Source organism: Prionailurus bengalensis, chromosome B3 (assembly GCF_016509475.1).
Source record: "Prionailurus bengalensis isolate Pbe53 chromosome B3, Fcat_Pben_1.1_paternal_pri, whole genome shotgun sequence".
Taxonomy (NCBI): domain Eukaryota; kingdom Metazoa; phylum Chordata; class Mammalia; order Carnivora; family Felidae; genus Prionailurus; species Prionailurus bengalensis.
In genome coordinates, this window is record NC_057355.1 from 107,704,018 (window position 1) to 107,728,219 (window position 24,202).

Sequence of the window (24,202 nt, forward strand, 5' to 3'; positions counted from 1 at the left end):
GAAGTGTACTTGACCTTTGAACAACATGGGATTGAACTGCGCGTGTCCACTTTTTCGCAGAATTTTTACAGTACAGTACTATAAATGTATTTCCCCTTCCTTACGATTTTTTTACTAACATTTTCTTTTCTCTGGCTTATTGTAATGATACAGTATATACTATATATAATATACAAAATATGTGTTAATATGTGTTTTGTGTTATTGGTAAGGCTTCTGATCAACTGTAGGCTATTAGTTGAGTTTTTGGTGAATCAAAAGTTATAGGCAGATTCTCAACTGTACAAGGGGTCAGCATCCCTAAATCCCTGCCATGTCCAAGGGGGTTGAACATGGAGAATGAAATTGAGGCTAATAATTTAAATGACTTGCTTAAGGTCACAGAGCCAGTAAGTGGCCCAGTTGGCACAGTGGATGAGAACCAGTGGAATGCTGGTAAATGTGTAACAATCAGCTTTTCCAAATGTAGTTCTGACATGTCTGTTGGTTAATATTTAAGATAAAACTGAAACAGCAAACGTGTATGGGGACTTACTTTGTCAATGATCTGAATAGCTCTAGTACAGAACTGGATGTTGTGTACCAGTCACCATGTAACAGCTATAGACATAATATGCTTTGTATTTGTATTTATTTATTTATTATTTATTATTTATTTAGTTACTGAGTGAGAGAGAGAATGCTCCCACACACAATCAGGGGAGGGACAGAGGGAGACCCTTAAGAGAGAACCTTAAGAGTGTTCTACTCCCAGCTCAGAGCCCCACATGGAGCTCAATCTCACAATCCATGAGATCATGACCTGAGCTGAAATCAAGAGCCAGACACTTAACCAAGTGAGCTGCCCAGGTACCCACAACATGCTTTTTAAAGTTTAATCTGCATTGACAGTTTCTCTGTCACTTAAGTCTAGACAATCAACAAAGTGATAAGTTAAGTCCTGAATGGTGGCACTTGCTGATTTCTATGGTGTAAATACTCCTTTCATAGCCAATTTCAAGCCACTGAAGTGAAGTCACTGAATAGAGCAGTGAGAAGAGATGTGCAATAACACATTACAGAGAATTTTCACCACACAGACACAAGACAGGTAACCTCAAGAGCACAGATAATAATAAGCTATATTAAAATAATTTGGAAGTGGTGAGTTTTTTTTGTTTTTTGTTTTTTTCAACGTTTATTTATTTTTGGGACAGAGAGAGACAGAGCATGAACAGGGGAGGGGCAGAGAGAGAGGGAGACACAGAATCGGAAACAGGCTCCAGGCTCCGAGCCATCAGCCCAGAGCCCGACGCGGGGCTCGAACTCGCAGACCGCGAGATCATGACCTGGCTGAAGTCGGACGCTTAACCGACTGCGCCACCCAGGCGCCCCATAAGTGGTGAGTTTTTAATACACATTATCTTTGCTTAAATTTTATTTACTTTGAAGTTTTATATAATTTAATTTTTAATAATGGCTTTATTTAACAAACTACTGGCAAACTCCTTGAAAATCTAAGTGTGCTCTCAATGCTAGTATAAGCCAGCTCCACACACCGCTGTTGACTCTAAGCCCATACAGTTTCCTTGCTGCCTTTATTACTGGCATGTAAAAGCTAGAGATGATCTGTAGGATGCAGGGGAAAATCTGGGTACCAGCCGTTACTTCTGGTGCCCCTGTGTTGCTGCTACTGGACACTTCATTTTCTCCTCTGGAAAGGATGAGAACAACAGTCCTTGCCCTGCCTATCCACAAGGGATGTTGTGAGCATTAAACTGGTTGGTCTAAGTGAGAGTGCTTTGAAGACTGCAGAGCCAGATACAGAAAAAAGTCTTTATTATGATTATCATTTCATCACTGGTGTTCAACCAGGCCACCACCAGTAAGGATACAAAATGGAGGGGGGGGCACCTTGGTGGCTCAGATGGTTAAGCATCTGACTCTTAATTTTGGCTTAGGTCATGATCTCATGGTTTGTGAGTTCAAACCCCCACATCAGCCTCTGTGCTGACAGTGTAGAGATCCTGCTCGGGATTCTCTCTGCTCGCATGTGTGTTCTCTCAAAAATAAACATGAAAAAAAAAAAAGGATGCAAAATGTGTTGCAGCTTTCAAAGATATGGTTTGAGATCTTCTGTAATGCCTACCATAGACAGTAAACCCAGAAAAACTGTTTCTGAGAAGTCCAAATTTTTGCTAGTCTTCACTTACTGAGAGTAGCTATCTATATTGGGAGAAAAGAGATTCTTTTTACTCATTTCTAGCTGTTGTTGGATTGTCTGAGGGGATCTCTCCCTGGGGTGATAGAATGCTTCTTATTTTTAATTATTGAATAAAGATCTTTTGATTTTGTAATTTTGATTTTTCAAGCTGCTTTCCTTTTGGGGCCACACAAATTCACTAAGTTATTTTGTATGGATCATGCCCCTCTGTTGAAGGTGGTTTCTACATGAATTTGATTAAGTATCCCAAATATCCCAAGTTGAAATTCTAAACTTGATTGCCTTTATAAAAAATGTATACCTTATGCTTGCTGAACTTCTCTTTGGCCTGTAGACAACTTTTCTGCCAGAGTCTTCCCACATCAGGCCCTTTGCCTATGCTGACCCCTCTGCCAAGAAAGCTTTCCCCTGATTCTTTGCAAAGTTAACTCCTCCTCATCCTTTAGCTCAAATGCTACCTTCTTACAAAGGTCTTCTCTGAACACCTGTTTCAAATCATCTCCCCAATCTGTTTTCTTCATAGCACTGATCACAATCTTAATTTCCTTATTTGTTTGCTTTTGTGTCTATATCCCTGATTATAATATCAGATCTTTGAGGGCTAGCACTTTGCCCATTCATATCCTTATCTACTTCCAGCCTAGCATACCATAACTATCTATCTGTTGAACAAATGAATTTGTCTCAAAGGATCCACACCAATGTTGTGGAGCTGTGGCCATATACAGTTCTCCTGAGGTGATAGCCTCCTCTAAAGACTCTCCAAGCCTTGGCCTGTGGTGTTCATGGTGGCCTGCACTTCCCTCAAAAGGCCTAGGAGGAGTCACAGTGGCAACACAAGACTGCTGGCTCCAGTCTGCTCCACCCTAATGGAGCTGCCTCAGTGATGTCACACAGGGCAGGATTCTCTAATCCTTCTCATTCTGTGACAGTCCTTTAAAGACCTAAGTGTTTCATGACTTGACATGGTGCAAGGGGAGGGGGACGATGGAGAAAATAGGACCAGGGTGGGGGGTACACCCCCCACCAACAAAATTAGTTTAGGGGCACTATCCACTGATTTGTACTGCTTCAGGAGAAAGTGCGTAGCAGAGGCTGTAATTTGGGCTAAGATAAGAAAAAGTGAGAAGAGAAGAATGGGGAAAAGAAGGGCAAAGGAGATCAAAAAAGAACAGAAGAAAGGGAGAAGAGTGATGAGAAAAGAGAGAAGAGGAAGACATATGAAGAGGATATATGTGAGAAAGAAACGCGGAACAGGTAATGAAGGTGGAGGAGGAAGAGTTGGATCTCATTCTGCTTGACTTTGTGATTCTTGAGTAGTGAGTGACTGACTTCAGTGGGAAAGGATGGATGGCTGAGGCGAGGGGAATTCTCAGGTGCTTCCTAGAGGGGTCACTTAAAGGGCGACCCTTATTTTGAGAGGCCCAAGCTAGGATGTCTCATGGGTGACTCTCCTGGGTGGATTCACAATAGTAATTTGGGAACAAGTGATTTAACCTTCACTTTAAATTACGATTGTGGAGGGAAAGAAGAGAGAGTGTTATTGTTAACCAGATTGAGCTTCAGACTCCTCACCTCGGCCCCCACCCCCATCCTCACCGCATGCCTTCCAATTACTAGGCTAATCACATACAGTTAAATTCAGGACTTGAAAGCCAATCTTTCAGAAAATCTTCCTCTTTGGTAATTGTAATGTAAACAGATTTCTGACGCAAAGTAGGATTGTGTTGTACCTATAAAAATTACTAAGCAATTATGGGAATATATGCTCACTGATGTTTCACAGAAACTCACTATGAACATCCCAAATATGTGTAGGAGGCCCAAGCAAAGCCTTGTAGTTCAAACGAAAAGAAAACTTTTAACTCTCTTTTTTCAATGTCCTTTCCTCCCTTCTAAATAGTTGGGTTTTGCCCATAGCATATTTAGGAAACATAATATTTAGTATAATAATAAGGAGGGGGATATTATAAGATCGAGCATATTTACTCAGACAATACTAAGATATCTTTGTTCCAAACTTTAAAATGTTAGCTTATAACCCATGAGTTTCCTAGTTCATACCAAAATGTCCCTGCAAGCTGTATCCAGAAATAAGAAATAGTAGGAAGGTACAACTTTATCAGCAGTCTGTGGTACACTGTGCAGCCTTCTTCAAAATCTCTTTATGCTCATATTTTCTAATTTTCAATTATAGTCTTCTGCTATAATTGACCCAGATTCTCCTCCAAGTGTAGAACAGAGAGAAGAAAGATATGGGAGCCTGAACGAAGGAAGCAGAAAGATAGGAAAGCCCTTCAAGTTCACTGTGGTCCACTACTGCCATTGGCTGTCCGGGCTCTGCCTTATGAATAAGAAAATTTGTTTTCCAAGGGCACTTCAAATGGTGGTTGCCACATGGGCTTTTCAGTTTCAGAATGGTAATGAGTCCACTAGCATGCAAATCATGCTGTTACTTGTCTGAAGTATTAAGGATTTCAATACAGAACAGTTTCAAAGATCTTTGATCTAATTTCCTTTTTTTTTTTTTTTTTTTTTGGCAAGTGTATGGAGAAGCAATTAGGAAATGTGTCCTCAGATGATACTGGGACCAAATGCATAAGCGAATTTTATTTTCACGTTGTATACCTGGAAAAGATCCATCGTCATCTTACTCTAAGAAATTCAAACACCATAGATATTGGGTAGAGTGACTTTTGGGTTCCTTGAAGAATGGGCCTCCCAGTGACTATTTGGTGATACTGTTTTATCCTGTTGTCAGGTTCCAGGCCTAAACGTGAAAGGAACAGAAACTTCCTCAAAGAAAGTCATGTAGAAAAAACTGGAAATGCCTTTCACAGCTTCAAAAACAGCTAAGTGTTCGTTGAATGACAAAAAGAAAAAATAGATTGCTTTTTGATCTAGGAGGTGTGGGGCAAAGTGGTTTTAGGAGATAGTAAGTAGCAATGTAAAAATTGCTACAGTGAGTTCCTCAGATAAAAACGGATAGGACTCATCACATACTAACCTTTTTATTGGCCAGAACACAATTTGGTTAATATTTTCAGGTGTTCTTTTTAAAGTACCTGCCTCCTACACTGAACTATTTGGTTTTTCTTTGTATACACAAGAGCATCTTTTTAAAACGCGGATCTTGCTTTTAAACTTCTCTTCCAGCAAATGTGGTATAGGTCAAATCCCTGAACAGGTTAAGCCTCTGACAAGAAAGGGAAAGGCACCCCAGCCAATGGGAACTCGTGCTGGTGATGTACTGCTCCCAGTTCTGATTCATTGGCCGCCTAGGGTTTGTCATTCTATCCCGGCGTCTGCAAACAGCGTGGGTCGGTTTTCCGTAGACCAGCTAGCTAAACTGGATTGTGGCCGCCTGCATGTGCAGTTTCAATTAGGTTCAGTTGATCTCTAACTCTTAACAGAAACAGCTGTTACGTTTCTGATTATCCTCCAGATTTTGAAAAATCTTTAGTTCCTTAAACCTCGCTGGAGGTCGTAGGAGGTCCCCTGTGACAGAATCACGTGACTGTCTAACATGTGCAAATAAATACAATGTGGAATCTGATGACCTACAGATGGAAAACCTGCCAGAAACTCAGAGCATGTGCCCCGTGTATCGGTTGCATTCGCGTGTGAATGGGTGGTTGCAGGGTGTTGCTGCCCTTCGGGACTCGAGGTGTGTGGTAGCAGAAGCACCTGCGTGGGGCTCCCAGGGTCACTAGTGAGGGTGGCTTAGAGCCCAGGGGCAGGGGGTCTGGCCGCAGCCTGTATCCAACAGTGCGTTTAAACCACAGCAGCGAGGCGGCAACCAGGCCGCGACTGCGCCGAAAAGAGGTCGGTCCTCGGTGCTCAGAGAACGGCGTCTCTGCAGGGAGTGGGGTGTGTATTTAAGACAAGTGGAAGCGCCGGGGCGGGAGGAGCCGACGCCCTAAGGGGGAGCTCCCGAGTCCCTGCTGGACAGACTGTCGGGCTTGGAGAAGCTCTCGACGGCCGGGGCGCCTTACACTCACACACTCTGTCCAGCCCCCAACACCAGGGGCATAACGACCCCAGTGCCGGTTCTGATCCGGCATTCGGATGCTCCGTTCGGCCTTCGCCTGGGGCCCTGGCCGCGAGGGGGCTGCGGCGAGAGAAGCAGGGTAGGGCAGTGATGTCATCTGCGGCCGCCCCTCCCCCGCCTGCCGGCCCTCGCCGCAGTTCCTGCCCAACGACATCCGGGTCTCTCCAGCTGCTCCGCCGCGCCGCAGCTGTAGCGGCCGCTGAGCCGCCGGGGCGGGGCTGACAGAGGAGTCGGGGAGGGGCCGCACGGCGCCGTCGTGAGCGCGCCTGCGCGGGGACGCGCTCGAGGCGGCGGTGGCGCCGGCGCTAGGGACGGGAGCGCGCGCGGGAGCGAGGGAGCAGTGGTCTCGGCGCCGGCCCGGCCCGCAGCTTCGGGTGCTCGGGCGGCTGCAGCGCCAGAACGGGTGGTTGGGGAGGGGGGGTGGGGGGGCGCAAGGCAGGTGGGGCGCGAAAGCGATGAATCTTTGGCTCTTCCTCCTCCTCCTCCGGGACCCGCTCTCCGCCTCCCGCTCCAACGCCCGGATGATCTGAGTCGCGAGGGCGCCGAGAGCCGGGGGCCCGGACGCAGCCCGGCTCCTCCCCTCCTCCGCCCCCTCCCCGGCCTGACCTGGCCGGCGGCCGCCGCGGTGACCCCCTTCCAGCCCCCTCCCCGGCCGCTGTCGCCGCCGCTGCCTTGGCCGACCAGGGACCTGCCCGCCCGCGGCTGCTCCGGGTAAGCGTGACGCTTGGGCCGAGGGCGGGCGGGCGGACGGCGCGGGCCTGCGCGGCGGCGGTGGCGGCCAGGCCTGGGCCTGGGGCCTGTAAACAAGCCGGGCGTCTGCCCGGGCGCTCCCGGGAGGAGACACGACAACTCCACCCCCTGGCCCGGCCTCCTTCCCGAAGCCGGGCGGCGGGCGGCGAGGGGTTAACGCTCCGCGAGGGCGGTGGCGGCAGGGAGGCGGGGGCGGAGTGTTGGTGGCGGCGGCGCGGGGAGGGGGCGCGACCCTCCCGCCGCCGAGGCCGGGCGGGTGTTCGTGGCCGCGACGCGGGCGAGGGCCGCAGGCCATCCTGGCTCGAGAGCGGCGGGCGGAACTTTTTTTCCGGGGCGAGGAGTGGGGCGTCGCGGCGCCCGCCCCCTCCCCCCTCCCCCCGCCCCTGCCCGCCGGGCCGCCCAGGGCTCCAACCCCTGGGAGGGAGGCCGGGAGAAAGAAGGGGGTTGGCTTCCTCTGGACCGGACTTAGCCTCGAGGCACCAAATTCTGGACGGTTTGCTTCAGGTTTATAGGGGGGCTGAGCTGAGAGTGAGGCTCTTTCTGAACTCCAGTCTGTGATGCCTCCAGTTCATTCATTATTAAGGCATCGAACAAATGCATTGGAGTAAATCACACTGATTTCTTCTCGTATTTTTAACTGTGTAAATTGGTAAAAGTTCTTAACGTCAGAGTTTGATGGTTGAGGTATGGTTCTGTTCTGCCTGTAGATTTTAAATATTTTCTTGAAAGACAGCTGGCTGTGGAGAGCCTTTTAGCAACCGCAGTTTAGATACGTTTTTGAACATTTCATCACCCACCTGAGGTCTTTTTCCTTCTCTCTTCTCAAGCACCGCATGGGACTTACAAATCCACAAAGGTCGTTCTTAAGTTGTCCAAAGAAATCTGCGCCGCCCCTACCCTCCCCACTGAATTTTCTGCTAATTGGAATAATGAGCCGAATGAATTGTAAGAAGTGATTGGAAGAGTAATGGGAGGTGTAAAAATCAGTGGGATATAGGTATTAGACATTCGAAATTAAAAAAATGGTTCTGAGGGAAAAGGCTTAATCTTTTCAAACTCGCACGATGGGATTTTAAACCCAACCACTTTTTTTTTTTTTTTTTTTAAGATGCAAAGAGCTCTGAAAAGTCAGAGGATTTATTTATTTAAACTGTACTCTGCTGAGCTTTCTGAGTTCCAGAGCTCACAGGAGTCCAACTGGGCTTACTCCCCAATTCCTCTCTAATTGGAACAACTTCACTTTTACAGCTTTTATCTTTTTAACATATTGGGCTTTTTACAAATACTGCATTTCTGTAACTCTTTACAGAGTAGAAAACTGATTAGAGAGATGGTGACCCACCCCACTGCCTATTTTCTAATCCTAGATGTTACCTTTGATTTAATGTTTCTTTGGTCAAAAAATTGAAGCCCAAAGTCACATCCCTGGCCTCGTGTTGTAGTTCTGTTCTTATGTATAACTCACATATATCTGAATAAACATTCAGTCATGTAGGGATGATTACTTTTAAGTTGCAAGTTGCAGCCATTAATGAGAACTTCACATGGAAGTTGCTTAAGACATTTTTGATTTGATATCCTCAAACATTTTTGACCTCAGTGAAGTAATTTTTTTATGGGAGGGGTATATTAAGAAGACCAGTAAGGTTTGGCTAGCTATCTCAGGTTATATTTGAGAAATAACTGTGTTAAATGCTGGCGTCGTCAAAATTTCTTTTTTGGTGGAAATTTACATAAATTTGTTTTCACATTCTTTTAAAACACAGGTTGTATTTTTTTATATTTTAGATTGAAGGGCTGAAGTGATGATCATAATTACAATATAACCTGTTGAAGGGAACACTGCGCTGGGAGATAAGAAATGTTTAGTCATGGCTGTGCTCCAAAATATGTGTCCATGGACAAATCCTTTAACCTTTTAAGTCTCAGCTTTTGCATATTGGTAAAGCTAAAGTGGTATACTGTATTGTCAAATGCATGCCCAGTTGTTAAATTTTTTTATTCTGTTAACATTGTCTATTCAGTATGCCTTGACCATACCAGGCATTTAGATGTTTCAGTGTTCTAAAGATGTGTGTTACTTAGAAATAAGTGTCTTAATTAAAAGAATTTTAAATTTGTGATTCTTCTTTAGGGAAGATAGTCCTGTAGGTAGGCTTTATTGATTTTTCTGTTGGGATTGGGAAGTCTAGAAAAACTCTTAGGAGAAAGAGGAAGGAAGAACTCTTAGGTCGGAGACAGAGGGTGGTTGAGACTATAGGCTTGAACAAGCACAGGACCCTGGGTAGTTTGATGTGAAGGGCGTTATAAGAACACATTATATCTTTCTGTGAGTTCAGGCTGGGTCTTGCTATCTTGACTTGTTAATAAACCTTTGTGTGAAAATTTGTTTCCTAATACCTAACTTTTTTCCAAAGGAATCTATAGCAACGTCATGTTGTCACATTGTAAACATTGCTAAACAGTTACCAAAAACTTACAGTCTTTGAATTTGTTCACATTATGCCTAGACTGTATAATGGCCGACAGAATGTGTAGCTGATTCTGGTTTAACTATGAATGTTTATTTAATAATTTAAAGACTGACATGTCCACAGAGAGCTTATTATCCTTGAAGTGCTCACGCATGAGAGCTGGATTAATTTCTTAAGGTGTAAGTCTATGATCATGTAGAAATAATTAATTATAGGGTGATATTTTGATGATCCCCCTCCTCCTCCTTCTCCCCCCCCCCCCCCCCCCCAGTGATTATCGAACTCTTGCCTGAGCACCTGCCTCTGAGTGGTACTGATTACTTTCCGTCCTTAGATCAGAGAAGTGAGGCAGCCATGTAAGAAAATTGGCTCAAGTGGAGTCCTATAAGAGTTAAGCAAGAAGATAAAACAAGGTGTGGCCCTGTGAAATATGTGGACGATGGGTGAAGGGAAGGTGTGAGGCAACTGGGCAAAAGTTTGTTTCTTCTTGTACCTTGGGTAGTAATTTTATGCCAGAATGTGTTCTTACATTTCAAATAATGTTGGTGGCAAAATTTTTAAAATTCAGTTGCTTCATCTATTATTGCATTATTAACCAAGAAATTCAATGAATTTCTGTCTGGGATGACGAACTGCCCTAATATGAAAGGAGCTTGGGTTAAGTGATATCAAAATCAAAAGGTTGATTATATTCTTCTTTTGCTCTTTCTAATGTGCTTCATATTACATGAGTAAAGATTTTGTATTTGATTGAGTCTCCAGAATATATTGCTTGATGATTTTGACGTTTGCAAGTCCTAGCTATCTATATACTACCTAGATAATCTCTTTACCTAGCTTTTCTTTTGCTGAGGCAGGTAGGAGGAGCTGGAGAAAGTAAAGGTTTAAGAGAGGTGAGCTTCTGTGTACCTTTATCTAAAATCTAATAGACTTTAGAATTTTTTAAAGAGACTGAGGGAAAAGTACTAGATGTTAATGTGTATTAATAAAGTAGACTATTGATACATGTGTTTATAAAAATAAGAGATGTTTTAAACATTCCTTGAATGTGTGATGAAGAAGGGAGCTTGAGCTTTTATAATTCTTAATATGTTTATTTGGAATCCATTGACTGAGTTTATGTAGGATCTGGATTGAAAGTCATTAGAGTTTTTGTCACTGGTATGATTTAAATTAAAATCCTATGAGACCAAACTACTTCTAGATAAAGTGAATAATAAAAGCCATAGTTTATTATTTGTCAAGCTTTAATTTTCACCACAACCCTCTAACATATATGATGTTATCTCTGTTTTACAAATGAAGAAATACAGACTCAGAATCTAAGTAACATGCCAGAATCAGAACTATGTAGATATAAAAGTATTTTCAAAATCTTCCTAAGTGAATTTGTCCCAATTAAATGAGCCTTCTTCTTGTTCCTAGGAATCAAAAATTGAAAAGCTGAATGTTAACACTATGATTCAGATTAAGTCATCCATTACAAGAGTGTCTTCTGAAAACATTCAGAAGTTAAATTCATTTTGTCATTCCCCAAGTTTCAGAAGTCAACAGAGCTAGACAGTTTTATGTCTTCACCTGTCATTGTTCAGATTGAGGAATGGAATCAATATTAAATTCTCAAATGGTTGGTATCCTTAATGAAGGATTAAGGGAAATGTTTCTACGTACATACAGTCAATACAACAACATTAAAGGCTTTAGAGGGGAGAAGGTGGTAGAATTTCCTAGTGGGGTTATTTGGAGCAAGCCACTTGATTTCTCTAAGTCTTAGTTTTCTTTATTTGTCATATGGAAAAGTCTTTCTCATAAGATATTCTTGAAGATTAAGTGAGATGATTGTGTAAAATACTTGACTTCTTCTACCATGAAGAAAGTACTAGATAAATAGTAGCTGCTATTGAGTTTGTGAAATCTTGAGATACAGGAATAGAGACTTACTGAGTCTTTGAGCACAGTTTTAGCAGTGAACCTGAAAGCCATACTATAAGAGATTGAGTAGAGACTTTAGAAGAAGTTGTAAAGATTGTAGGCATATAGAACTTATATATATCTATAAAAGTGAAAAAGTTAAGAGGTAATGGAAGAGAGTATGATTAGATCTATTTGATTATATGAAGCTGGGGAGGTCATGGGTTTGGAGTTGGTTAGGTGGGAATAGACAGTTAAACAGAGGATAAAGAATAAGAGTGATAAAGCAACCGTGAATGTTTAGACTAGAGTGATCAGTAAGTGAGGAAAGACAAGGGTTGCTATTTTGAAGAGGAGTTACAGTCTATGATTAGAAATGGGCAAGAAGATACTGCTACAGGAAAAAAATGTGAGAGAGTGAGAAAACTAAATTATTCTAATTAACCAGTTCTTGTAAAAAAAAAAAAATAGGGAGTCTTTACATAAATATATTAAGGTTTTCAGGTGGCTCCTGTGTCCTTTAAGGTTGAAAAATTGTATTGAAATACTACAGGTCTTGTCACTTCATACCCAGACCATGGTTTCAGCACTCCAGCTGGTCTTTCCCACTTTCATCTTGTGCTGCATCTCCCTCCCCCATTCTGTAAACCATTACAAACCCCGTCCTAATAAACTATTTGCACCATATTATTTCTTTGCTCAGCATACTCAGTGATTCCCTTTTCCTCCAGAATAAAGTTTAGAAATCTTTGTTGGGCTTTTGACACTTTCCATGACTGAACCTCAGGACTGATCTATTTCAGCCGAACTGGTACACTTTCCATCTCTAGAACACACCCTGTACTTTTCTCTCAGTGGATTGTCTGTCACTCATGCTAAGTGGTAGCTTGGAATTCTTGCCCTTCCTTTTCCAGCTTTTGCTTTCCTCTGTATCAAAGCTCTTTTCTAGTATTTCCTCTCCCACAAAGTCTTCTCTGATCACAATGTTTCATCTCTCATTTCTCTGTACTTCTATAGTAGTATCTATTGTATTATTTGTGTGGCTTTAATAGTATACTGCTAGGTGTCTGTGTTGTAATTATAATTGTTCAATTTAATTACAAATTCTGACGGGGAAAATACAATAGCTTTTTATTATCCCTGAAGCCTACCACAGGACCTTGTGGATAGTAGATACTCAGATATTTTGTAAATATTAGGCACAATCTACCTGAGAGTGGGAGTGATTGCTTTGGAGGTGGTGGAAAAAGTTAAGAGCTTTCAAGTAGTGGACATTGCTGCTTTTCTTCCTGTGTATTATTTTCGTTGAACCTGGATATTTAAGTGTGAAGATCATACAAATCAGAAATGTGGGAGAGTTCTTACGTTGGTGTAGAAAATTAGGTTGATTGATTCTAGACCTAATGGTTTCATTTTAATTTCCAGTTAAGGGTTAATAGGACATTCATAATCTTGCATCTCTTTCCAGAGTTATATTTGCAGATATTATGACTTAGGCAACCTTTTAACCGGAGTGGTGGAATCACAGTAATTAGATGATGTATTAGTTAAAGATGGGAGATAACTCAACTGATTTAATTTTAACCAAAATAAATGTCTAACATTATGTATAGTCTGTTCATATGAACCTTAAAGCTAAAGTTTAAACTATATCAAACTGTTAAACTATTTCCAGTATTTGAAAAATGCATAGTAAAATTTCCTTTTTAATTTTAAAATGAATAATTTTATATAGACAGTCTGTGGCTGCTTAGACTCCTTTATTGAGGTATGATACTAATGAGACCAGAATCATAAATTTGATTCTTTGTGTGCCTTTTAAGTTTTTCTAGCTTTAACATTAGCTACTAACACTGATAGCTAATATTATTGAGCAGTATGCCAGGCATTATCATAGAAAATTTTTAATTACTATCTCATTAAATCTTCATATTTCTGTATATGAGGTAGATACTCCTGTTAGTTGTATCTTAACAGATGAGGAAATTGAGACAGGTTAAGTTACTTGTTCAGTTTCACAGCTAGTAACAGAAGCTAAACACATGTCCTTGGACTTCTCATAGTTGTTATATATATGCAGTTTTATTGCTTCTGCTAAAAGAAATTGTTGGCAGTTGTGATGGTTTAGAAAATCTTTGATTATACTGCGGTGCCTGAGCAGCTCAGTCAGTTAAGTACCCAGTTCTTTAAAAAAAATTTTTCTTTTGATGTTCATTTATTTTTGAGAGAGAGACAGCGTTGCGGGGGGAGGAGGGGAGGAGAGGCAGAGAGAGGGAGAAACAGAACTTGAAACAGGCTCCTGGCTCCAGGCTCCAGGCTCCAGGCTCCAGGCTCCAGGCTCCAGGCTGTCAGCACACAGCCCGACGTGGGGCTTGAACTCACAAGATGTGAGATCATGACCTGAGCTGAAGTCAGATGCTTACTTAACCAACTGAGCCACCTACGTGCCCTGATTAAGCATCCAACTCTTGATTTCAGCTCAGGTCATGATCTCACAGTTCGTGGGATCGAGCCCCACATCGGGCTCTGCACTAACAGTGCTGAGCCTGCTTGGGATTCTCTCTTCCCTTCTCTATCTGCTCTTCCCCTGCTCATGCACGCGCTCTCTCTTTTTCTCTCTAAATAAATAGATACAAAGAAAATCTTTGATTTTGAAGCTTATAACTACATTTCCATCATACTCAATGAGTGAATCTTGTGATTGAGCTGGGTCTGAGGTAGACGTGTACACTAAATTTGAAAAGTATAGTGTCATATGTCACATCATGTCAGCTCTCTTTAGAGCTTTTTACCAAGTACTGGGGCCACTGGCTGGCTCACGTCCATGGAGTATGTGACCTTTGATGTCTGGATTGTGAGTTTGAGCCCCACTGTTGGATGTGGAGATTACTTAAAAATAAAATCTTTTTTTTAAAAAGGAGCTTTTTACCAAGAACTATTAAATTTTGTTACATAAAAAGAATATAAGATAAAGGCATAATATAACTGGTACCATAAGCCACATGCAATTTTACCTTACTTATGTTCACTACTTTGCAACCCACTGACATGATTTCATCATTCCCTTATTCAAATGAAATTCTTAGTGAATTTAAGAAGAATTCTTAGTGAATTTAAGAATATAGCACAAGCTACCTAATTGGGCTTACAGTAAAAGTTATACTATAAATGGAATATTTCATTATTAAGATTTTTTTAAAATAAATCTTTAAAAGCAAGGACCAGGTTTCATTTGTTTTAAGTAGATGTTCAATATTGGATTGTTTAATCCTTGTAGTCTCCTTGCTTACTTTCTGATGAACACATGACAAAGAAAATTGATTGTGAGCCAGAAATATAGCAAACTATGAGAGCATAGGTCACGTACAATCCATTTTAAATTTAGGCTCGTTCTTTTTATTCAAATCTGTGTTATGACTATCTCAGGCAGGGATGTAGATAGATAAATGGGTTTTTTGTGTGTTTTGAGTCATGCTATATGTAGCTTAATTATTTCTCTTAATATGTTATTCAAGAACTATTCTGGTGTTTCTAAGAATGTAATTCATTACTGACTGAATAAAGGCCTTGGCTTTTTTTGTTTGTTTTTGTTTTTTAACTATTGCTCCTTTTCTTTAGTGTGAGTGGTAGAAAAGTGCATCTAATTTGACATTATATCTATAGGAGATGCAACTTGCTTACTTACCTTTGTTACCAAATTTCAGAAATGAAAATATTAAGGGTAAACAATGAGTGGCTATATATTGGTTCTTCTTCTCTTGTTTTGCAAACAGGATTGTTTACAAGGTTTACAATTGTTTACAGATTGCTTACCAGGCTTTAGAAAAACATCTTTGCAGTATGCCATTATGCTTTAGAATGTAAATAGATAGTAAATAAAATTTTCACTATTTAAAACAGTAGTTATTATCCCTGCTGAGAGTGTGTAAGCCTGTTTGGGATGTTAGGGGCTGATCTTAGAAATAGCAGATTTTGTTTTGCTGTCAACCCACAACTTAACCCTGTATTAATTACTCCATATCTGTCATCTTCATTTTTCTCTATCTATGTAAATGCTTCCTGATAGTATAAGTAAGTACTTCTACTAGTCAGGGGTCTAGTGTGATCTAGTGTAATGGTTTGCTATAGTCAATAGAATAAGGAGCTCCTTAAGTGCAAATGAGATTAATTCATTTTACACACTAAAACTCCCAGACTAAGTTAAAGATACTTTTGTCTAAAATATATTGAAAGTGGATTTCTTTTTTTTTTTTTAATTTTTTTTCCACATTTATTTATTTTTGAGACAGAGAGAGACAGAGCATGAATGGGGGAGGGGTAGAGAGAGAGGGAGACACAGAATCGGAAGCAGGCTCCAGGCTCTGAGCCATCAGCCCAGAGCCCGACGCGGGGCTCGAACTCACGGTCCGCGAGATCGTGACCTGAGCTGAAGTCGGACGCTCAACCGACTGAGCCACCCAGGCACCCCTGAAAGTGGATTTCTTAGCTCTCAGAAATTATTCCTTTGTGTCTAAATTACCTTGTACTTGGGGTGCCCGGGTGGCTCAGTCAGTTAAGCGTCCTACTTCGGCTCAGGTCATGATATCACGGTCCATGAGTTCGAGCCCCGTGTCGGGCTCTGTGCTGACAGCTCAGAGCCTGGAGCCTGCTTCAGATTCTGTGTTTCCCTCTCTCTCTGACCCTCCCCCATTCATGCTCTGTCTCTCTCTCTGTCTCAAAAATAAACATTAAATTTTTTTAAATTACCTTATACTTTGCTTCTCATATAGAAAAGACTTTTAAAATTTTACCCATTCATGACTATTGATTGAGCAGATAAATAGCACAGGGAAAGAGACTGTATAGGCTCTAACTTACAGTCAAAACTACATCTTTCTCTTTTGTTTCCTCTGGTATGTCTTCTGTGGCATTTTTCAACAATAAGAGTATGTAACTAATGATGTCAAGAAACTTTTAAAAGTCATTAATGAACACTAATCTGAAAATCAGATTTTTGATTAATAGGCTGCACATTTGTTTTAGGGTCCAATATTTTCTTACTAGAAATCAATTAAATGTCTGTAGAGATTTTAAAAATTAGATAATGCATTTTGTAGAATAACAAGATGGAAATGGTAGGATATAGTTTGTTTGCAGAGGTCATCGTCCGGGAATACCTTTCCTGGGTAGAAAAGAATTCCTAACTCTGTTGACAAGAGAGAAGTCATGATAATGGCTGTCACTCCTTTGTCCTACATATTAAACAAGTGTCTGACTATATGCAAAGTACTATGAACAAAAAAGACATAATCGCTTCCCTCATGGATCTTACAATCTAAAATGAGTGAGAATTCACAGGGTCTTCTGTGCTATGATAAGGGTAGAATACAGGATTCTGTGAGCTTATGACTAATGGTAGATCTATTTCCTGACACAGGGAACTGAGTAGAAGTGGCAGGGCATTGAAAAATTCACTTTAGGTCATGTCATTTGAGGTGTGGCTAATCAAGTATAGGAGGTAGTTGGGTATATATTTTTTTAAGCTCTTAGAAAGATAGAATCTTCACTTAAAAAAAAACAAATGTTTTCTCTTCCCCAACACCCTTTTCCATACACAAAACATCTCATCAAAACTTGTGGACTCAGTGAATGAATCTGTTTTGAAATGTATGGACCAAAGCCTTTCTCTTAGAGGCAAATATTTTTTGGTCCTCTTTTCTGTATTTTGTGTAAAATACTTAGAATTGCTACATATTGTTAAGACAATAAATCTTTTATTGTCTTAAATATTTAGTAAGTTTTATTTCCGCTTTCAGGTTATCAGCAAACATATAAATGCTCAGTCACACGGGGGTTTGTTTATTTTAAGCAAAAGGAAAAAGGATGGATTGGCTAAGGGAGTCAGTTATTTTCTAGGTCAGTCTGAGTCTGAATCCTCAAATATGCAAGGATTAAAAAATAACAGACTGGAAATTGAATCCACTTCTGTAGACAGTTATTCAAAACTGAGAAATTTGAAATAGTTGACAGATGAGGCAAATTGAAATTGTGAATACTATAGAACATTCTTAGAAAACTTTAAATAGCTCCATGTTTTCCACATCTTTTCAATGTTTTGCTCATACTATAGCTGTTAGTGAAAATAGGTCAGTGTCTAATTTTTATAGTCACTAGAAACCTCAAACTAAATTGAGCTTAGATATTTTTTAGGTAATTATGTACTTCTAAAGTTTACTTTTAAAAATTATGCAGTACATACCTTTGTATGTACTTCTAGTACATACCTAGAAGTTTAATAAGACTACCTTATGGAGCATGTAGTTCATATCACGGCACGTGTCTAGAAGATATTGACACATTAAAAAATCATGAAATATGGGGCACCTGAATGGCTCACTGGGTTGAGCAACTGACTCTTGATTACAGCTCAGGTCATGATCCCAGGGTCCTGGGATCGAGCCCCACGTTGGATCATGGAGCCTGCTTGGGATTCTTTTTCTCCCCCTGCACCTTGCTCTCCACCCCCCCCCCCCATAAATAAATAAAAATTTTAAAAATTTAAAAATAAAGTAAATAAATTGTGAGAAAACATGGAGGAAACATCAAAAGCAACAAGCTCTGACTTGCACATACCATGTGAAATTGAGACTGCTGCTCATAGCCTGCACAAAGTAACTATGGTTTGGGTAAGTTGTACATTTTTCTTTAAGTTTATTTATTTATTTTGATAGGGAGAGAGCCATTGAGCACGTGTGTGCATTAGCAAGGGAGGGGCAGAAGGTGAGAGAGAATCCCAAATAGTTTCCCTGCTCAGTGCAGAGCCTGACATGGGGCTAGATCTCGGACCATGAGATCATGACCTGAGCCAAAATCTAGAGTCAGACACTTAACCAACTCAGCCACTCAGGCACCCCCAAGGTAGTTGTATATTTTTACCTAATTCAGCGAAGACTAATTATTTTTGAATAATTTTTGGTCGGAAAAAAAAGACCTGTGTCATGGACTTCATGGAAATGCTATTTAGCATGGAAGAGCTGTATTTGACTTATTTTGCTTGGTTTGCTTGGTCACTTTTGGTTTGCTTTTTGAAATTTCATTTTTAAGATTTTAATTTAGGACATTTAAATTTAGGTATTATTTAACTCTGTAACAGTTTTTTTGCATTATAATTCCTTTGGATGAAATTTGTTTTTTTGGAAGAAATATTTAAATCAAGGAGTGAAGTCAATATTTAGTTGAAGCTGTAAGATGAAATATTGGGCAGCTAAGGAAGTTTTCAGATAATCTGTGAAAAAATTTAATGTAGTATTTTCCATGTTGTCCCATATAATCTATAGTCATCTTTAAAAATCTTTTAATGCAGGAACACCTGTGTTGCTCAGTCAGTTAAGCGCTGGACTCTTGATTTTGGCTCAGGTCAAGATCTCAGGGTTTGTGAGATGAGCCTCACATCCGGTTCTGCCATGACAGCTCAGAGCCTGCTTGAGATTCTCTCTCCCCATCTCTTTGTCCCTCCCCCCACTCGTTCTCTCCCCTGCTTTCAAAAATAAATAAATAAACTTGGAAAAAAATAAAAATAATCTTTTTATGCAAAATAAAATACAGATACAGAAAACTGTAAAACCATCTTTTTAAATGGCTTTATTGAACAGTCTTTATTGAGATATAACTCACATAGCATAAAATTGACCCATTTAAAGTTTGTATCTCAGTAGTTTTTAGTGTATTCGCAGAATTGTGCAACCATTAACCACAATGTAATTTTAGCACATTTATATCTCCCCCAAAGAAACTTTATACTCATTAGCAGTCACTCCCCATTCTCCTCTCCTCCAGCCCTTGTCAACCACTCATCTACTTTCTTGTCTCTGTAGATTTTTTTTTTGATATTTCATATAAATGCAATCTTAGATAACTTTCTGATCAGTTTATAAGCATGTTGTATATCTTATGAGATAACCAGTGATGAATAATGTAGCCTCCTTTTATAGCTTGAATAATGGTGGTTTCCTTGTCCTCTGACCAGGAAAAATTATTCAGTAATTGGAAGACTGTATCCAAATTTAAACTAAGAATCAGGCTCTTCACTAGCATTAAAACTTCAAAGAACATGTTCCATTAGTCCTCATCTCCAGTACTGTGGGTTGCTCAGTAGCCCCTCAGCTTTCCCTGAAGTGTGTGTAGTAGCCATTTCTCTTCTACCTTGTAAACTCAATCTTGATGAGTTCACTGAAATGTTTCCCCTCGCAGCTGACTTGCCTGAACTCTACCTTCTTACTCCCCTCAACCCAAGAATGAGAAACAATTAAAGGCAAGAACAGGAAAATAGAACAGATTGTGATCAAGGTTGTAAGAACAGGAAGAGAAATGGTATAAAGTTTTTGCAAGGAGACTGAATTTGTAGATACAAGAATAAAACTTGGAGGCTGTGTAGGAGAGAATAAGACCTAGAGGGAAGAAAAGGCAAAGATGTTATAATGTAGTAGAAGAAAGGGATTTTTTTAAGTTCTCAGTTCTGAATGTTGAATTTTAGTCATAATGTCAGTGAGACACAAATGATAATTCCATTTTCTGATGAGATTTAATGCCCTTGATATATTTTCTTTCCAGAACTTTGTATAGGAACTTTGAAGCTTAACTATAGTCATGGTTTTGTTTGTTTATTTGTTTGTTTGTATGTTTTTTGTTTTTTGGGGGTTGTTTGAAGATCTTCAGGTTTGAACCAGTGCAGCACGCATGGGAAACCCTTATTAGCTTGGGATTATTGTTCAGAGATATTCCACAGAAAATTGAATGGCACTGTCCCCTCTAGAATTTCAAATTGGAGGGGCAGAATCACACTAATTGAGAGGTTGCTTCTGCCAAAGAAGATTTGATTTGATAGATCAGAGGCCTTCTGGTTGGATTAGAATTGTCAGTAGGATTTTAAGAGCATTTGCTAAAAGTGCCCCCAAAGAGCCACAGTCCTACATCAAGTTTTAAAGGAGTAAAATCCTGTAATAAGCAAAGTCAAAATTTGGGAGGAGGGGAGTACAAAACTGATGGGAACTGTTTGTGTGTGTATTTTACATTTTTGATGACATATTTAAAACCCTATATTCAGTTCCTTCTCAGAAATATTGCCAGGGTGCTTGGGTGGCTCAGTTGGTTAAGCATCCAACTCTTGATTTCCACTCAGGTCATGATCTCACAGTGGTGAGATCCAGCCCTGCATCAGGCTCCATGCTGGGTGTGGAGCCTGCTTAGGATTCTCTCTTTCCCTCTCCTCTCTCTGCCCTTCTCCAACTTGTGCTTGTTCCAACTCTCTCTCTCAAAAATATTGCGTACTGTATTTGTATATAACTTTTTAAAGGAGCAGGTGATGAAGATAGTTTTCTTTAGAACAATTGAGATTCATTATTTAACATGAAATATGTTATATGATTTAAATGTTTTTAGTATTGGAACCCTAAGTTTATAAAATGTGTGAATAATTTTTTTTAATAACAAGGATGTGTTTCTTTTCAAAAGAACTCTATTATAAATCTGCATAATTCTTTTATAGGTTATATTGTAGGAGAAACTTAAGAGTACAGTTATTTGTTGATTTAACTGACTATCAGATTGAGCTTTATTAAAAGAATATTTAAATTTTATTTTTTTAATGTTTATTTTTGAAGGAGAGAGAGAGAGCATGAGCAGGGAAGGGGCAGACAGAATCTAAAGAGGGAGACAGAATCTAAAGCAGGCTCCAGGCTCTGAGCTGTCATCACAGAGCCCCACATGGGGCTCAAACTCACGAACCATGAGATCATGACCTTAGTGGAAGCCGGACGCTTAACTGACTGAGCCACCCAGGCGTCCCTAAAAGAATATTTAATAAGAAACCTGTGAAAATATTTTAGGCCTGAGGGAGATTGGAGCAACATTCCGGAGGTGTTAGCCCTGTGAGCTGCAAATTAATGGACCCTATAAGAAACTTCTAACTGAAGTAAGATGGGGCTGCCTGGGTGGCTCAGTTGGTTAAGAGTGACTTCAACTCAGGTCATGATCTGTGGTCTGTGAGTTTGAGCCCCACATGGTGGGTGGGGGGCTGACAGCTCAGAGCCTATAGCCTGCTTCGGATTCTGGGTCTCCCTCTCTCTCTGCCCCTCTTCTGCTTGCACTCTCTCTCTCAAAAATAAATAAAAATTAAATAAAAATAAATAAAGATGTACAAATTTAGAGACTATGATTTATGTATATTTAGAAAATAGATAATGGGTCACCTGGATGGCTTGGTTGAGCATCTGACTCTTGATTTTTGGCTCAGGTGATGATCCCAGTGTTGTGGGAATGAGCCCCATATTAGGCTCTGTGCTGAGTGTGGAGCCTGCTTAAGATTCTCTATCTCCCTCTGCCCCTCTCTCCTGCTTGCCTGTGTGCTCTCTCTCTCTCACATACACAATTAAAAATAAAATATGAGATACTAGAGGAGCGTTTGTTAAATGAGATTAAGCTGTATGTATAGAGTAAGGTACCATTATTTTACTGGTGTTTTCTGATTTCATAGTGGAATAAATATTGATTATAGAGTATAAAGAACTCTGCTACTACTACCATGTTCTAGGGAGTTGACATCAACAGAGAGAGATTAGTTAATAGTTCCTGGGCTTTCAGGGGTCCTACAATGTCCAAGTCTTAAATTTCTAAGAACCTACTTATGTGGACTATTTATGCTACTTTCTGTTTATGGAGAATTTGATTTTCTATTTCTCCTTCCCCTTTCCCTCATCCTTTGGTTGTAGGTTTTTTTGAAGTGAACATAACTTTATTTATTTATTTCTTCAAATCAGTCAACTACATTTATTGCGTTCGTTTTTAGTCTGTTGTCATCCTTTGAAATTTTGTTATCAACAAATTTTTAATTCTTTTAAAAAATTTTTAATTCTCGGGGCACCTGGGTGGCTCAGTCAGTCAGGCGTCTGACTTCAGCTCTGGTCATGATCTCACGGCACTCATGAGTTAAAGCCCCGTGTCAGACTGTGTGCTGACAGCTCAGAGCCTGGAGCCTGCTTCTGATTCTGTGTCTCCCTCTCTTTCTCTGCCCCCACCCCGCTTGTGCGCACGCTCTCTCTCTCTCTCTCTCTCAAATATAAATAAACATTAAAAATAAGTAAATAAATTTTTAATTCTTAATTTCCAAAAGTGGCATTTAATTCTTTCCCAATTTGCCTGGTGATTTTTAAAAAATTTCTTCTCATTTTCGTGTGTGTGTGTGTGTGTGTGTGTGTGTGTGTGTGTGAGAGAGAGAGAGAGAGAGAGAGAGAGAGAGAGAGAGAGAAATCTTGTTAAATACTCCTTACGTAGTTATTTTATATCTTATTTGTCATGCTAACTCCTACTCATGTCCTTGTATATTTGGTGAGTTTTTTTTTCTGTGAGCTCATATTTGATTAAACACAACATTCCTTTATCTTCTGTATAACTGTCTATAATTTTATTTCCTCTTTTTGTAGCATAAAAAAGTCATTTTCTTTTTTATATTTAACACCTAATGTAATCAGCCAATATATTTTATTATGCTTAACTGTTCCTTATATCTCATTCCTGGATTTACCTTTCTTGCTAAAGTATATCCTCTAGTAATATTGTTAATAATAGAGTGTGGCCTGTAGATATCTGTAGTTTTTGTCTGAAAGTATATTTTATACATTTCTTTCTTTTTTAGCAAATAAAGACTTTTTGGCTAATAGGTACCCCCCTTTCCTATTAGTACCCTCAAGGTATTATTTCATTGTATTATGGAACTTGACTCCCTGAGAAGTCTGGTTTCTACCTAGCTGTTAGGCTTTTGTATATAATTTTTCTCTCTGATAGTTTTAAAAAGATTCCTTTTCTGTATCTGTCACCACTGTGTGACCTTTGGCAAGTTGCAAACAGAGATAATGAGATATTATCTGTGTTGTGGGGGGGTTGTAGCAGTGATTACATTAATCTATGTAAAATGTATGTAGGACAGAGTCCTGTTTTTAAGTGTGATATAAATATTACTATTCTAAACACATTCTCATATGCCTAGATATGTGTATGCTGTGCCGTATGTAAGTATTCCTTGAAATATGTGGTTGATGTGCATTGTTGATCTAAAGACGAGTATCTTTCAATTCTAGAAAATTCTTTAACCTTTATATTTTTCTTTTTAAAAAATTTTTAATGTTTATTTTTGAGAGAGAAAGAGACAGAATGCGAGTGGGTTGGGGCAGAGAGAGAGGGAGACACGGAATCAGAAGCAGGCTCCAGGCTCTGAGCTGTCAGCACAGAGCCTGGTGCGGGGCTCGAACCCATGAGCTGTGAGATCATGACCTGAGCCGAAGTCAGACGCTTAACACAGGCGCCCCGTCTTTTTAAAAAATTTATTTTTAAGTAATTTCTACACCTAACGTGAGACTTGAACTTACATTCCTGAGATCAAGAGTCACATGCTTTACTGACTTAGTCAGCCAGGCGCCCCTAAATTTTTGAATATTGCTTTTGTGGTGTTCGTTTTAATCTCTGTGTTATGTTCCAGATACTACCTAAGTATCAGTTTTCAATTTACTAATTACCCTCTTGACTTTATTCAGCTAGAGTTTACGTGGCCTCAGTTGTTTTAATTTTCAGTGAATATTTTTTCCTTTTCGGGATCTCTGTCTCTAATAGCCACCTATTCTGATTTGGTTTCTGTTTAAAATTTTTTCCTCTTCATGTCTATTGTTTTGTTTGTCCATGTTAGTTGTTTTTTTTTTTCCCTCCTGTGTTTTGGAATTCGGTTTTGCATTCTCATGTTAGAAGTTTTTTGTTTTCGCCCTTATCCAGTGTTTTTGTATGTGCCCA

The 24,202-nt window shown here is 40.0% G+C and overlaps 1 protein-coding gene across 2 annotated transcripts in view; it reads left to right on the forward strand.

Annotated features, from left to right (window-relative positions):
• The first annotated feature begins 3,152 nt into the window (after positions 1 to 3,152).
• The window catches only part of PPM1A (protein phosphatase, Mg2+/Mn2+ dependent 1A), a 52,289-nt gene continuing 31,239 nt past the window's right edge, over positions 3,153 to 24,202 (forward strand). The window contains exon 1 of one of the 2 annotated variants that reach the window (XM_043556291.1): positions 3,153 to 3,460. In XM_043556291.1, the coding sequence (XP_043412226.1) occupies positions 3,169 to 3,460 (292 nt within the window). In that variant the 5' untranslated portion in view covers positions 3,153 to 3,168. Of the gene's footprint in view, positions 3,461 to 6,917; positions 6,966 to 24,202 lie in introns of those variants that run through there. The other variant, XM_043556292.1, reaches the window with a different exon arrangement.